General features: G+C 39.5%; 1 protein-coding gene across 5 annotated transcripts in view; it reads right to left on the reverse strand.

Moving 5' to 3' along the window:
* Nucleotides 1-10,634: 10,634 nt before the first annotated feature.
* Nucleotides 10,635-16,925, reverse strand: part of FBXL4 (F-box and leucine rich repeat protein 4) — a 62,760-nt gene continuing 56,469 nt past the window's right edge. For all 5 annotated transcript variants that reach the window (XM_062608450.1, XM_062608453.1, XM_062608451.1 and 2 more), the window contains exon 9: nt 10,635-15,289. In XM_062608450.1, the coding sequence (XP_062464434.1) occupies nt 15,126-15,289 (164 nt within the window). In that variant the 3' untranslated portion in view covers nt 10,635-15,125. The remainder of the gene's footprint in view (nt 15,290-16,925) is intronic.

Consider the following 16,925-nt stretch of genomic DNA (forward strand, 5'->3'; position numbering starts at 1 on the left):
AACAAGTCCCTGGTTTGTAAAATCAACGAGGCTGCAAAAGACCTTTAAGATCATCAAGCCCAACCTTTGGTTCATCTGTGAGAAGGCAGTCCCCACCCCACCAGCTGCATCATCTCTCTGGGTTCCTTGAGGGGTGCACACCTCTGCCAGCACCTTCCCCACCCAGGTCCCTTCTTCTGGGGCTGGTTTCAAATCCCACAGTGTCACCAAACGGCTTCTGTTCTTGCTGAAGTCACATCACACCAGATGCCAGCCCACCATCAAAGGCCTCCCCAAAATACTCCCTTCAAACCCTTCTTCTTTGAGTGAAACCCCTGTTTTCCAGGAACAGAGACCCAGAGACAGCCCTGGTCTCCCATGGGGCCGCTTATTGCTGGTTGGGTGCTCTCTTTCCACTCAGCACCCTCACCAAGCTGCTGGACAGCCAGTGAAGGTCTTCACAGGCCACAGATAAGACTGTTCAGGTTTACATCTTGTGTTTACTTCAGCACTACCGGTTCCGTAGCTGCCGCTTGCCACGCTGCATATGTAGGTGCTGAAAACGTTAAAATATTGTGAATATCAAGAACCTGAGCCATTCAGACATTCTGCTACAGCAGACTTCAGTGCACTGAAAACAGACAAGTGACATATCACGATCTCAGAGTCTCTTGCTAACTCAACAAGCAAATTGAGATGAAACAAAACAAAACAAAACAAAACACCAAGAAAGATTCAGTTCTGGAAAGAAGTGAGTGCTCTGCAGAGAGCTAATCACATTACAGACAGCCAGTGCTATATCATTGAGCAGACATGGGAGAAAATAACCTGTTTTCCAGCTGAACATCAATTTTGGGCCTGTTCAGATAACAGAAATAAGATGCTATGCACATCGCTGGGACTGGAAAGGTAAGCAGTGGCTACACCTTCACTACAGACCAAGCCTGTGTCTGTCCTAGCTGTGGAGACAGCTCTGTTTGTAGCAGGCAGAAAGCCATGACAAAGGTTCAGCCTCTAAAGGGAAAAGCTGGCTTTGTTTCAGGGACCGTTCCTGAACCAGCAGAGAAGTGAGGATTGATTTATTTGCTAATAGGTCTGGGGAGCTGGAGAACACTGACCTTTTGCATACTAATTTTGCTTGAACACCCTCTGCGTATAAATCATACCCCAAATCAGACAGCTGTAATTGTGGGTGGAATCTAGGACTTTACCTTGAGCAGTTGTCTATTACAATTTTGCATGCTTGACCCTTTCAGTTGGGCAAGGAGGAGGATAGATGCATGGATCCAGGTCCCCACATGCCTTGTGTAGCCAACCAAGAGAGGGGTAGCCAGTCCATTCAGGTTCAGTGGTGTCACCTTTCCACCTGACCATTGAGGAATACAGGCCCACCCACAGCATGGGACAGGCCACTGAGAATGAAATAGAGCCCCACAATGGAAGGGACCTCAGGGATCATCGGGTATAACCTTCCTAGACAAAGCATGACCTAGACTAGGTGTCCCAGCTGAATGTTAAGTGTCCAACACTGGGGAATCCTCCACTTCCCTCGGGAGAATATTCCAGTGACTGATGGTCTTATTGTGAAAAGTTTTCCCCTTGTGCCCAGCGGGAATCTCCCAAGGAGTAACTTGTGCCCATGACACTGAAGTCCCGTATCTCTAGGGGTAGGTCAGATTTCACTTCACTTTCCACAGGCTCTACTCGCAAGGCTGAAAGGCTGAAGTTCCTGTCCCTCTGCCCTCTGCCCTGCACCGTGACTCTTCCCCTCCTGCCACCACACCTCCAGTGGAAGGGCAGCAGGGGGCTCACCCCAGCAGCTAAGCCTCACCTTCACTTGCTGTTCTCCTTGGCCTGAGCCCAAGGTTTCCCACATCCTAGTGCTGCTCTTCCACCAGACCCAGACCTGACACTTACCAGGTCAAAAAGGTTAGCTCAGGTGTTCAACACCTACTCATCCAAAACACACAGCCTAAACACACGGCTGTTACAGGCACTGGGGAGCCCTGTTGCTTTGATGTCCCTAAGGTGCTCTGTCCAGAGACTCTAGGGCAAGAAGGACATGCTGCAGGGTTTGCAGAAGTACTTAGAGGCAGCAGCTGTAAAACATGAGTAACAGCCTCATCGACATGCCTCAATCCCAACCTGTTACCCAACACGGAGGGGCATTCCAAGTGAATATGACCCATTTTCTCCTTGCTGTTAGTTTTGAGACAAAATATAGCATTGTTATCTCTCAAACGCAGGAACAGGCTTTCTGTCTTCCCTGGACAGGTCCTGCTGTTCTGTGCAAGTGTGGCCATGACAGGTACCAGCCATCCAGCAGACAGAAAGGAGTAAGAAAGAGCTGGAGTTCCCCCACTCCTCCAAGTTTAAACTCATTATCTGTAGGAGATTTCTGGGGAAAAAGTGTTGGGATTTTTTCAAGGAGACAGTGTTGTTCTGAGGAAAAAGATATGCTAGGGAGCAAGGCAGCACACTTTCTTTCTTGCAAAGAAGAGAGTGTACATTTTCACTTCATCTCTTACAGCATTTAAGGAAAAAAAGTCTATTAATTAAAAATGCATTCAACACCTTTACATGACACACGGTTGTAACATTGAAAGTACAGTATGATACACGCCACAGAGCAATTGCATGCAGTGCACAAAGGTAATCCATCTACTGCTGCGTGGCACTAAACTCCTCCAGTCCAGAGCCGCAGCTGAACACAGCAGCTCAAGCTGCCAGAACTCAGGTTCAGCTCCTGCCAACTGGAAGACACAAAAGCTGCCTAAGGACTGTATGTGTAGGAAAACACAAAAGGGTGGGCTGTCACCCCACCCCTGGCGACTGCTTGCTGTCAGGTGGCAGATAGCACCCGATCATTAGCTGGAGATCATTAATCTCAATGCCTGCCTCCTTTCTGAAGATGTGCCACTTTGAGCCGGGGAGGTGCAGATGTGAAAGCCTCTGCTCCTTTTGGAGAGCAGCAGAACACCCCTGGATCAATATTTAACTTTGAAAGCTGCTGTAATTCTCTAAATGACTTAATTATTTAGAAGTGTATATATATAAAAAAATCAGACTGGAGTTGCAGATCTCTAGGTTTGATGAGTACCCCATATATTTTACTCTTGCAAATCCTTTACCTTAGACAATTCAAAGATAAATATTACGCAAATCATTATGTTCTCCATGAATCACATTGGTATGAGATACAGTAAATATCACCTGATCACACGTAAATGGAAAGTGAATTACAAGTTCAGTAGCTCAACCCCAGGTCACTCAGAAGGCACAGCACTGATAGCGACACAGTCCAGGCTGCCCATCTACAGGCTCTGTACCTACCCACCAATTCTTTCCCCTTCCCCAGTCACTTAAAATAGATGAGATTCTTATGTTCAACTGTAGGTAGTGGTTGCAGACCTTAAAGAAAAGATGTCTGCTGGAGGAATGGGACTTATTGCAAAGCATTCTATCAGTGTGTTGTATGGGAAAAATAAATACAGAAATGCTGAAGACAGCACATCATCGCCTTCAGTGAACTCTCCGTAGGATGGTCAGATAATTTTGCACACAAACCCTTTGCATTTACTAAACAGAAGCAACTGCTAGAAGGCAGCGAAGATTTCTCCAAGCAGCGATACGGTGCAGGAAGTCCTCTAAAGTTCATCCCAAACACACTCATTTTACGCAGCTGCAAAATGCCCAATTAAGCAGTTTAGCACTCTGACATTTTGCCATAGTCACTGCGAGGGAACAGCTGCTCCCAGCAGCAGCATCCCGGGAACAGGTGTTGGGAAGTGATAGCAGACACCAGACCCAACCATCTCCAGCAGCACCTTGAAGAAGGACAATCACACTTTCTTAGAGGTAATGCAACTTTGTATTTCCCATTCCACTTTCCATTACTTGATAATTTAAATGACTGATTTAGACAAGGTGCTCTTGATCCTTCTATGAGAGGGAGGCCTCTTGTGCTACACTAACAGCTGCCCAAATTGTTACATTTACTACTGGATGAAAATACTATGAGAAAAGTTACCTATGTAGTTTGCCAGTTGTATCCTTGCCACATTCAGTGAATTATCCTTTTATTTTTCACTTTGAGCCTTGAGCTTGTAGCCCATTAACAAGGCTACTTCCGATTTATCTGTCTTACAAAAGAACAATGCAGAGTGTACCACTGGCCTCAAGTTTGAACAAAAATTGATTGTGCATTCGTTGTCCAGAGAAGCTGTGGTTGCCCCATCCCTGGCAGAGGTCAAGGCTGGGTTGGACAGGGCTTGGAGCAACCTGGTCTAGTGAAGTGTCCGTGCCTCAACCCTAGGGGGGTGGAACTGGATGAGCTATAAGGTCCCTTTCAACCCAAATCATCCCGTGATTCTGATTTGTACCCAGAGAGATGGACATGACTTCTCAGGTGCTAAGCCTGGAAATCCTGAAATATTTTGTCATCTGGCTGTATCTGTGTGGTTTTTATAGCATCCGCATGATCAGAAGTGCCATCCAGAGGAAGAGAGACACCTGGTAATCATCAGGTGTATATGATCTTTCAATACTGAGAAAACAGCACTAAGAAACAGGTATCTGTCAGAACCAGGGCAGTTCTGAAATGTCAGCTGCGCTTTGTCCAAGACGCACAGAAGCTGGGTCCACTCTTGTCCTTACACTTCTCAACAATCACAAGCACCAGCAGCTGTAAGTTGGTGCTAGAAGGCAGTTTTAGCATGTTTGAAATGATACTGGCCTGAGGCAAAGCTGTGGTACAAAAGCTGAACACTTGAGTACGTGCTGGAGATAAAAGAAAGCAACTCAAAAGCTTTGCATTTGTTTTAGTAGGAGTAGTTAGTCTTGAGTAATTAGCAGTATCAAGCAAATATAGCACTAAACTTTGCCTACAACAAAATGGGCACTGATGAGACCAACACCAGTTTCTGAACCAATAAACCTTTTAGACAATTCACAAGAAGAGGAGGACAAAGACTAACAAAGCAGTTACTCATTTCACAGAACTGTAGAATGGCTTGGGTTGGAAGAGACCTTTAAAGGTCAGTATTTGGGTTCTTCTGGGCAAATTAAGTCCAACCACTTCCTTCCCCCTTCTGGTACCCATTTTCAAAGCTCCAGAACACTGTAGCATCTTTGGTAAGTTTAGAGTTTATCATATTACTTAAGTTCTACAACATTTAAACACAACTACATCATTACCTATATAATTAAAGGGATTAAGAAATATGTTAACAGAATTTGAGCTAGAGTAGAAAATTGTTCGTGTAAGAATTTCAACTTTTTTTTTTTCCCCTTGGAGGTGTCTCCTGGTACATCTGCTTTATGTCCTGTCTGTCTATATACATCTGTTGTCTCTTGCTGTGTACCTAGATCACAAACTGTTTCAAGCAGCTAGCATCTACTGTAGGAAAGGCATGTAAGTTCCATGTGCTTTCACAGAGCTACAGTAAGCTAAATATTAAATAATACTCTTCTATAAAAAAAAAAAGAAGCTAGTTCACAAATTTGTGCCTAAAAACATCTGGGGCAGGTTACTTCAAACTGAACAGTGATAAAAATATGACCAAACTATTCCTCTGAATGCATCATATTTTGTGTTTTATTTCACTGTTTTTTAAAATGAATTTGCACAAAAGGTCAACGAACGTAGACAAATACTATTTTTTTTGCTTTATTTATTCATTATTTTATGTACACTTGGTATTTTTCAACACAGTAGAAGGGAAACAAATTAAGTGCAAAGCAAAATAAATATTATAGGTTGAATATATTTTAACACATTTCTGTCATCTCTGAATTAGCAGACACTGACATCTCAGCGAGGACATTAATTCTTTGTACTGGCAGTAATGGAATAAAACTATACAACACAGTATTATGACATTTTAAATGATCCAACATGTCAGAATAAAACAGGCTTAATTTACTAAACAGAAATAATTGGGTGCAAATACATAATTAGCTTTTTTAGATAAAAAGAAATTATCTTTAAGTTAGCAACATAAGGCATTTGATGATTTCTCTCCATAATAAATTCAATTGATCATAAATACAGGGCTAACATCTCTGTTTTGTGTGTGTTCAAGTAAACCCCTGCCTTATACCACCAAAAACATATTATGTGGTACAAGTCAGAGGTGTTCAAATGAGGAGCCAAGCACCTACGCCTGAGCTGTGTCTGCACACACACAGACACCTTTGGGTTTACACAGAGAAAATGCAGCAGTCAAGTCTCAACAGAAGTAATACACCAGTTAACGTCCCTTCTGTTTACTATTGGTCGAGCAGAATACTGAGAGGGGAAAAAAATAATGTAATTTTGAAATGTAATCAAGTTCTTGCATAAGTATAAAAGAAACACACAAGCCTCAGAGGGGAATATTAAAAACAAATACACACATGATGCTCAGGTAAACACTGCTAGCATACTAAGAGGAGCACAAAATGAAAAATGGGGTTAATGCTGAATGTGTACGACATTGAATGACAGCACAGAGAACAGATCTGGTATTGCAGATTGCACATACAGACACAGCTCTTGGAATATTTGCTATATTCAAGACTGCAATGGTGCAAAGCAGTGGATGTTAGCTTCATGGGCCCATGTAGCTTAACGTCAGGAAACAGTCCTGAAAAACACATCAACAAACTGCTGCCCCCACCTCCCACTTTTGGTCTTGCTAACCGCTGCCTTCACCATGCTTTAAATACGCTCTTACTAGCCTAATTCTAGTTTTTCAATGTGTATTTCTCAAAGGACCTTGTGAAATTTATTAGAGCCAGTTTGGACTTGCATGTTCTCAAATGTTCACAGTAGCATTTCATACTTGAGGGCTTGAAGCACCATTATGAGGTGAAAATAAACCACCTCAGTTTGCACATCCTTGTGACATAGTACCAAGATGAACTATTTAAAAGTTAAGGAGCCTTGGAACACAATCAAGAGTGGCTATCCTTGTTTATGCTAATTTGAATTAAAACATATGCACAACCACCATGCTCTCACTTGTTGCTGCTTACTCTTTTCACTTAAATTAAATGCCCTTTTCCTTCTGCTGGCATTAATACCTGACTTAGAATAATAGAACAGTAAGGGTTGGAAAGGACCTTAAGATCATCTAGTTCCAACCCCCCTGCCATGGGCAGGGACACCACACTAAACCATGCCACTCTGTCCAACCTGGCCTTGAACACCAACAGGCATGGAGCATTCACAGCTTCCTTGGGCTACCCACTCGAGTGCCTCACCACCCTAACAGTGAAGAACTTCTTCCTTATATCTAACTTCAACTTCCCCTGTTTAAGTTTTAACCCGTTACCCCTTGTCCTGTCACTACAGTCCCTAATGAAGAGTCCCTCCCCAGCATCCCTGTAGGCCCCCTTCAGATATTGGAAGGCTGCTGTGAGGTCTCCATGCAGCCTTCTCTGACTCTTTATGACTTGGGAGGTTAAAAATAAACCCACAACTTTAAACACTCCATTACTGGGAAACAAAAGGTTTCCCAGCTTTAGCCAAGGTATTTTGCAGGGAGCAATCAGATACAGTTCAACAACAGAGCACAGAAAGCAGGGGCCTTCCTTCAGTGGATGCAAGAGAAGCTAGGGGACTAATAGGCAGCACTGAGGGGTACAAAGCCTGTTACCCAGAATCCACATGTTAGGATAGCACACATAGCTCAGGAAGTTTCCAACAGAAGTTTTATGTGGTCTACATGGACCTCAGCTTCTCCAGAGGTCAATTCAAGACCTCAGTTTAAGAGTGATCTCCCAGTCTGAATTACCCTGTGGAAGAACCATCCACCCAGAGTGAAGGCAACCTAGGAGACTAGTTTCCTAACTTTAGCACCTTCCCTAGTTATTTAAAATTAGATGATTTAAAATCAAATGTCCTCCAGCCATAGAAAATGTGCTTAGAGGCTATTATCCCTTTTGTCCTTCTCAACTGGTTATTAAAAAAAGGCATAACTTGCTTTGGGTGCTTACTGGCACAGCATGCATAACAAAGCCATTTACAGATAGTGTCCGAACTGTTAGCTCTATTGCTGCTCTTCCACTTTTAATAGAAATCAGTCCCTTTAGAAGGTAACACAGTAGGAGTTCATTGTGACATTACACGAACTCCTATTGCTGGGGCAGAAAATGGAGCATACTATTACATCATATAATCAGCTAGGTTGGAAAAGACCTTTAATTTCATTGAGTCCAACTGTTACCCCAGGACTGCCAAGACCAATGGTAAACCATATCCCCTAAATCATAAATACAGTGCAGGTATTTTGTTGCTCATTATTTGAGAGGGGGCAGGGAGAGACCTATTATTTTAAAATGAACAAAGGTGGTGGGTTCAGGTATTTGTATTTCAAGACCTGGAGATGCCCCTCATTTTCACCCACACCCAGGAATAAATGTGAGCAGGAAATTTCCCCAGACAATTCACACACCTCACTTTCAGAGATCAGGCCAATCTCCACACACCTTAACTCCACATTGTGCCTGGTAAGGAGATGAATTCAAAATGCCACAGGATGCTAAAGAGCTGTAATGGCTTTATGCTCACTAGGAAGATCTAGAGCGAGACCATTACATTGATTTCACTAAGATGCCTTAAGGGACTGCTGGCAATTAGGACTTGTCTGTCAAAAGTTAAATCAGAAAGTGCAAGGTTCCCCTGCGAACACACCAATTCCTGGTTATTTTATTTCACTTTCAGTAACTATTCCAAAATAACTCCAAGCATAGACTAGTTTCCAAATCATAACCAAACCAGCTATTTTTAATTTTCCTCTATTAGTTTCAGAAGAGTGTATATGTGCAGAAATCTATGGCAATACCCTGAAGAACATAAATCTGAAGAGACCAAGGTGTGATACAGAAAACTCATCTCCTGAGAGTGAGCAGAGGACTGTATGACCCAACAGGTCTTTACAATGGTATAACAGTAAACACACAAAAAATGGGAATTCACCACAATTATACACAGTGTCTCCCTATAATGCTCACAGTTCAGTGTTTCATAAACTTCGCCCTCTGTTTAATCTGAATTCAAATTTTCATGTTTTGATACTATGAACAGTTTCCAACAGAGTAAGCAGAAACCACTGGCACTTAAGGCATGGCAATCCCAATTTGTTACAAGATCTATGTCAACAAATACTAAGAATATGGAAACTAAACATTCAGACTGCTGTAAAGTAATCACATTGTTTTGTACACTACAGAACTGTATGTCAAAAACATTACCAAAATTTTATTTTAATAAGTTAAGCTTCCTACTAACCTAAACCAAGAAAAATGTTACCTCTCCTAAAGAAAAAAAAACAAATAAGATTCTTGTGACTGTTCTGAACATCACAAGTTTCTTTTCCCCTCTCCCTACACCAGCAGCAATCAGTACACTGAAGCAAACAGATCAAACCTTTTCTTTACCATTTTTACCCAAAACCTGTAGTTTATTTGTCTTTGAAAACTATTGCAAAAATCCTAAGCAATTAAGTCTTACATGCATCTGTGTGTACATGCATCTGTGTGTGCACGCACAAAATCATTTCAGAGTTTAACAAAAAATACAGCTGGCCAGTGGTAAGTGAAAAAAACAAAATCTTCACGTAGTTCATAAAAATGAAAGAGACATCAGGAATTGCTGCATAAGCACATATATGAATATTCAGAGCATTTAAATGCTAAAACATGACTTTGAAATATGAGCATATGAAATTATATGGGATATTAAATTTCTGGGAAAGGTAACAGCTGATCTAGAACTATGCACTTACTTTCCTCTTGTCTGTAAATAGCTCTGGCCACCCCTTCAGGAGTTTCCACTTAAATCTGGGTATGACCCTTTGTTTCTTTTCTCAACTTTATTGACATTTGCATTTCTTCAGTATCCAAGGGGAAAGAGCTTTAAAATAGCTGAGGGATTTTTTATTTGTTTTTAGAAAAAGAGTAATAAAACATTTCTCTTTATAATTTTATCATTATAAAGGATGCCCTCCAATTTATGATGTGTGTGCCCTGACTGTGCCTTATATCATTCTTAAATGAAAACAAGAGCTATGAAACTCAAACTAAAATAACAGTACTTAGTCCATCATTTAAAAAGGAAAATCTTAACATTGCGTGCTACTACTGAGGCTGAATCTTCTCAAAAAGAGCTAGTTCTTGCTGAGGCCCATCTTTGCAGATCATGAGGATCTGTAACACAGAGGACTCATGCCTTAGCCCTTCCTAATGTCAGTTACCACAACCTGATCCTAATATTTAATAAAGAGCCCTTCTTGGATTTTATTATCAAGTCAGAAATCTAAAATCACAGAAATCATAATCTCAGTAAGGACAAATGCTTCCATTTTGGAAAAAAAATTGTGTCTAACATAGCATATACAGATGTACTAAACGAGAATTTTCTAGCCTTGTAATTTCAAAAGCTACAATTTACGGAATCATTGCAAAAGAGTAATAATGAACATGTCAACCCCATAACATATATAATAAAATGCTACATTTTGTGGAGTTTTTTGTAAATTTAGTAGTCCTGCAGATGTGACATGGGAAACATATCCCATAAGATGAAATAAGTACACAGAATCAGAACCTTGACTAAATGTACAATTTTTGCAAATGCACAGTTGGTAACATTTGGGATGACAGGAGACAAGTTAAACTAGTCTTAATCTTCATAACAGCAATATGAAAGGTTATAAAAACAGCTGCAATACATTCATTTCATTTGCCTGTTAATTTCACAGAACTATACATATAGCCAGTTAGGTACATGAGATTTCACAACACGGAAAGGGGATGCAGCTCCATCAAAAGAACCCCAACCAAAAAAACAAGAAGCCCCAAGCCCCCAGAGACACACCACAGACATTGGCACGGGACTCAGGTGCAGAAGTAGATCCTGGCATTTAAAACAAGGACTTTTCAAGTTGTCAGCATCTCTTTAATTTGCTTCTTTCTGGACAGATTTTGGATAGATTTGAGGTTTGGGAATGAACATTGTTCCAATCTTGTTTTTTTTTTGCCACTGCAGGACAGGTAGTAGAGCACTGGATGGAATTAATCTCAGTTTAGTATTCTGAAGTCGCATATCTAACCTAAGGTAAATCATAGCTTCCAGAGTCTCCAGAGATGCTCTCTAGAACATGATTCATTCTACTTTCCTTAAATATCTATCTGAGGAGATTAATAGCTCTCTAGAGGTGCCCAGATTCCTTCCTTAAACTAGATGTCTAACTTTCACAGAGCTAGCATTGAGTGAGATGAATTCTACTCACTGTGTACCAAAATTACATCTTGTGTCTGGAAAAGTTGGCATGAGAGCTCCAATGAAAGAATCAGGCAGCAGAAACAAGAGTCTTCCTTTTTTTTTTGTTTTTCTCCTCTTTTGGTATGTAATTTGGACTTTTGAGGACACAGGGATTGTAGAGGTACAAACTCCTACCCAAAACTGGTTTTCCATGCAAGTCCTGCTCACTAATGTACTTAATCATGTACATAATTTAAATAACAGAAACCCCATCTATTTCCATAGAGCTATCTAGTCAGACAGCTCAGAATTCTGAATACAAGGAAGGACACTACTGAACTGAAGCCTTTAAAAACTGGGAAGTTGCTTTAAATGATAAAATTATCATATTCATTTTAAAATTACCAAAAGAGTGACATCTCTGCCTACAGGCTATCCCACACCAACTTCATACAGATAGTATGGAAAGCTCCCCTTTAGTTCTTTAGTTTAAGAACAGGAGCACTTCAGAACAAGCCTCTTTTTTTTTTTTTCTTTTTTTTTTGGACATGTTTGCAATGGATTTTTTAACATTTGCTGCCAAAGCGCATTTTTTACAATGCTTCACAAAGACAGACAAGATCAAAGGACAAGATAAAAGGAAATGTAATATCCTCAAAAGCACAATTTAGGTAACATGACTGAGGGAAGGTCTAGTGTTGGAGATGATGACCTAATTCCAAAATAATTAAATTCCTCCAACTAAGGAATCGCCATCATTCAGTTTGGATTAAATAAAACTGGAGTAAGTTTCCCTCTGTATGACTACTTCACAAGGAGACAGTCCGCAGTAGTTATTGGACTTTGCACTCACACTCTACAATACCCTGTAATACCTTTCACATGTAAACAAACCAAAAGGCACTTAGGCAAAGCATCACAGGAAATCTAGCACACCTCCTGCCCAGGCTTTTCCTGCTGCATGGGTGGAGAGGAACTCAGTCTCTAGGTACAGTAAAACAACAGTTGAAAACAGAACTGCCATGAAACACCCTTTGCTATTACATTCACATCATAAAAGTAATTCCTACATGAAAAACTTTGAGACTTATAAGTATGTACACACATACAAAAAAATCCTAGACACATACATGTGTGTATATATAATTTATGCATACACATGTATACATATACACACACAAGTATAAAATAGTACAACTAAGAAGACGGTGATCTATTTTTGCTTCTTTGTGATGTATAAGGAAGGTCTAAAAGCATGTTACTGTCTTTGCTCTGGAAATACTAGAAATGTCAAGTCTGGTCTATCTATGCTCTCTTTGCTGGAAGACCTGTAAAGCCACAGCTAAAAGAGCTTCGTACCCGCTGTTTGAAGTTTAAAGTCCACAACTACAGATGGAAGTCTTTCCCAATTATTTCTCAGCTATTTGAATTAATTGTGTTAGCAATAGCTGAGTTTTAAATAGTCCAAATAAAAAGCAGACTTCAATTTATCTTTCAAGTGACAAGAGGATTCCTGACAAAACCAATTTCAAACTGAAGGCACAATGGAAGAAAAAAAAAATCCTTTAGTATGAACAAAACATCAATTTAAACCTCCTTTATACTACCTAAAAAGCAATAGAGAATGAAATCCTTTACACATACATGATTACAAAACCTCTTATTTGATTCACTGATGCTGTAGATGTGAAACTGTATTATTTACCAAGTTTACCAGTTCGAAGGCACAATGGCTATCACTTCATCCACATCCCATTCTATTTACAGAGAAAAACAAGGATCATTAAGGAAAAAAAGGAGATAAATACAGATGCACCCTGAGAAGTGAAATTTCACAACTAAAGCATTTGTTTTGAAACACTGTTCTTTGTAAACTCCCATTATCTGAACCTGTGTTCTCTAAAACAATAATGTTTAATACTCAATTACAAGGAAAAATATTACTTGCAGGAAAGAAAAGTTAAAAGCTTAAGTTCCCAGACAAATAAATCAACCCGAACCTGACTGAAATAAATGAGGTCTCATATAGAAGCACACCAAAGCTGACAACTGTCAGTGTGGAAAAAATGTAAATCAAGCTAAAGATCTCTTGACAATGTCCAGTTTTCTGGGGAAAGAAAAAATAAAATGGAATGGCATAATCTAGTTGGAAATCCCATAGTGCCATCTGTGTGGAAGAAAAATCAAAAAGCCAACTGTGCATGCCCTTCTTTGGATCTGGAATTCCCAAAAGTTTCTGTAAAATTGAAAAAACTGATGAAAAAGGTCATTCTATGAGATTAGATAAATGTTCTGTAGCTGTTTCATGACATGGTTTATAAAGTATTGGCACCAGCACAAAGAGTTCAAAGCGTTCATTCAGGAGTCATGGAGATTGTCAAATCTTCAGTGATTCATAGCAGTCCTCTAGTAGCAGTCAGCTATTTACTGCATAAACTGAAGTATTCTTTGCCAGTGATCTTCAGTGCAATAATGTTCTTTTGTCAGACAAAATAATTTTCTTATTATTCCAGTAGGTAATAAGTGCCATCAATACAAGAATAGTGGAATTAATATCAAATGACAAGCTATATTTCATGGTCCATATTCACCAACAGTAGCTATAAAGATAAAATTCTAAACTCAAGCTGTACATAGCAACATATTGTAGCAGTTTTACTCAAGGAAGAAAAAAAAAAAAAAGGAAAAAAAAGGAGAAAATCCTCATCAAAGAAAGTGCAAAAGGAAGAAACCTTCAGAATTTGTCCATTGACAGTTTTCCGTCTTCAGAGGCTGAACAGTGCTAAAGAGAGTGCAATAGTACTTTGACTGATCACCTCTTGGAAAACCAAACTAAAAAAATCCAAAACCAAACCAAATCCAATGCTAATGTTTGGTGATTATTAATCACCAAATCACATTGCCCTTGTTTCAAACCCACTATACTATATTTTCACTGATGTTTTACTGAACAAAGATGTTTGGTTTTACACTTGACAATAGATTTGATGCCAGTGTAATGCATTACCCTATTTTTCATGGTACTCTGCATGATAACCAGATGTGCCACAAATCAAGTCTTGACCGTGACAGAAATTTGAAACAAAAATTGCTCTGGAGTTTTCTACACATTACCAGTTATGACACTAAGTACCTGGCTCCAACTTTATATCCAATACCAAGAAGCATCTGGCAATTTTCCCTTTTGATTCTGCTCTAAGTTAGGTGGAAGACTCTTTCATTTATTGGTTGTGTCACTTAGGCTGGACTGTAAAGCATCACAACATCTATTTCAGGTGAAGGAAGGGAGAAAAACGTATCAGATGCAATTCATTGCCAAAAATCCGAAGACGACAAAGTGCCTTTTCAATCCATTCTTATAATCATAAATAGGTTTTCAAACAACTAACTATAGGCCAGATCATAACATCTTATGCTGCAGACTAAGCGAGAATGCTACAGTATCTATGTATATACAAATACATTTGTAAACATTCATATATACACATACAAACACTTATACATAAAAAGGAAGCACCCATTTTTTCTTACTGCTAAATATTGAAATTCTGCTTCCATCCAGATATAAACAGAATTTATTGTGTGTAACACTCTATAAAGGGACATTTAAGACAACATTATTAATTTCCTTCTCATTAAAGCCACACAGATGGCTGGTATTTAAAAACATGCAGTGCCACCAATTAATACAGAGTTAAACAATTCTTAGGTGCAATATCAACTCTTTAAGAAACGCACAATTTACTTAATATGTATTTTACCCATTTATTTTTTTTTTTTAGATAATTAATACTTTCCACTATTTCATAGCAGATTTATAGTCTTCTTAAAAAAAGTCAGCACAAATTCACAGGAAACAGCTCTGTCAAATGCATTTCACAGCAGCTTAAGTAGTGAGTCACTGAGTGAAACTCTTTTTTATGAACACATTAGGAAAGTTGGCATTCAGTTCTAGGACAACTCTATTGTCAATCTGCGAACAGAACGACACATCGAGTAAAGAAAGATCTTTACAAGACTCCAGCAATTTTCTTAAAGATGCAGGGCTTACCATCCTTGTCCCTGTTCAAAAACAAGAAAAAAAGAAACAAAGCAAATTGTAAAGTTAGTGAGAATAATACTTTTTTTTTTTTCTCTTAAAGCTACTTGATAGTGTGTTACGAAAAAATGCTACTGTAACACAAATTTTATTAAGACATGTGAACCTGGAGAAGGAGAACCATGCCTTACTGGAACATCTGGAAGCCAGGCAGGCTACTCTGGGCAAGTGAACTAAGCCTGGATGGCTATAGTGGGATAAAGAAAGCTCTCCTGGCTCTGTAATTTATACATCCAATATGACTGCACACACCTGTCAGTGGACACTTCAACTTACATAGCTCCACCTTGAGCTGAACTGCACCCCAAAAAGCCACCTAGCTCAGGATCTTGTCTATGGTCAAGGCCAATATTATTTACAGAAAAAAAAGCCAAAAAACAAACAAAAAAAACCAAATAAATCAACAAAAAACCCCAACACAACAACAAAAAAAAATCCAAACAAAAAGAAAACCCAACCCCAAAAACAACAATCGCCCCCCACATAAACATTAAACACACTATTAATTGTAATAATTAAGGGGCAATGAATCACAAATAAGCAGTGAGAGATCACTCCCATTAAACTATTTCCACATCATTTATAATCTTGTGGACATCTTCCTGTTCCCTCAAGGCTGCCTGTTTTCCAGACTCTTCTGCATCTCAGATGACCCCTGTTGTCTTCTTTCTGCACTAATTTAGTACTTTTAAAATTGGACAACTAGAGCTATACAGTGCAGTAAACACAGAGCCAGTAACTCTAAATGAGGTCTTAACGGTGTTTTCTCCATTTTTTTTCCTAAAATATCTTAAAATTCTCTTTGCCTGTCGGAACGATGCTGAGCAATGAGCTAATGTTTTCCAAAAACTGTCCACAGGATCTCTTTCCTACTGAACAGTAACTAACATAAAGTCCCCTTCCCCTGTATTCTTAGTGAATGTTATTTTGCCTCATGCAATAACTTTGCATTTGATGGAATGTTTTCTTCCTGCTTTATCATCTGTTTACTAAGTATCAGATGATAACGCAGAATAAAATCATTCTGTATTTTTTCAGTGTTAAATTCTTCAGCTTAAGATTTTTCTACCCTGAATGGCTGCGCATTACCCTCTGGTAATGCATTATCCACCCCTTTGCCTGGATTACTTATAAGCAGGTCAGTACAGAACCTCAGTGACTACAGTAATGACATAATTTCATTGTTCTTGTCCTCTGTCTTCGAAACACTCATAACCCAGAAGAAGACAGCTAAGTCACAAAAGCAGAAAAACCTTGGCTGAAGCTTTTGAAAATCCAAACCTTTATGGACTGGATCATGATCATGAGGAACTCCAAGGAATTCTAAAAGACTGGAGAGCATAACTACGCTATCCTCACAGGGATGCAGCTCTCCCTCAAAATATCATAATGGCCTTCATGTGCACCGACTTCATGGTTGCAACTGGTTTTCACAGAGCAAAAGGTGATCTTACTGTTTTGAAGCTTCTAACCTGCACCTTTTAGAGAAGCTTTACCCATGTTCATAACCCTTCATTTCTCTAGTGCTAAGGCTGATGTGACAGACCACACACCAGAACTAAGATTTCCACAGCTCTGTATTTAAGCTCATTTAGAACT

Source organism: Pezoporus occidentalis, unplaced genomic scaffold (genome assembly GCF_034315485.1).
Source record: "Pezoporus occidentalis ecotype Australia unplaced genomic scaffold, CSIRO_AGI_Poc_V1 ctg13, whole genome shotgun sequence".
In the NCBI taxonomy this organism is placed as follows: domain Eukaryota; kingdom Metazoa; phylum Chordata; class Aves; order Psittaciformes; family Psittacidae; genus Pezoporus; species Pezoporus occidentalis.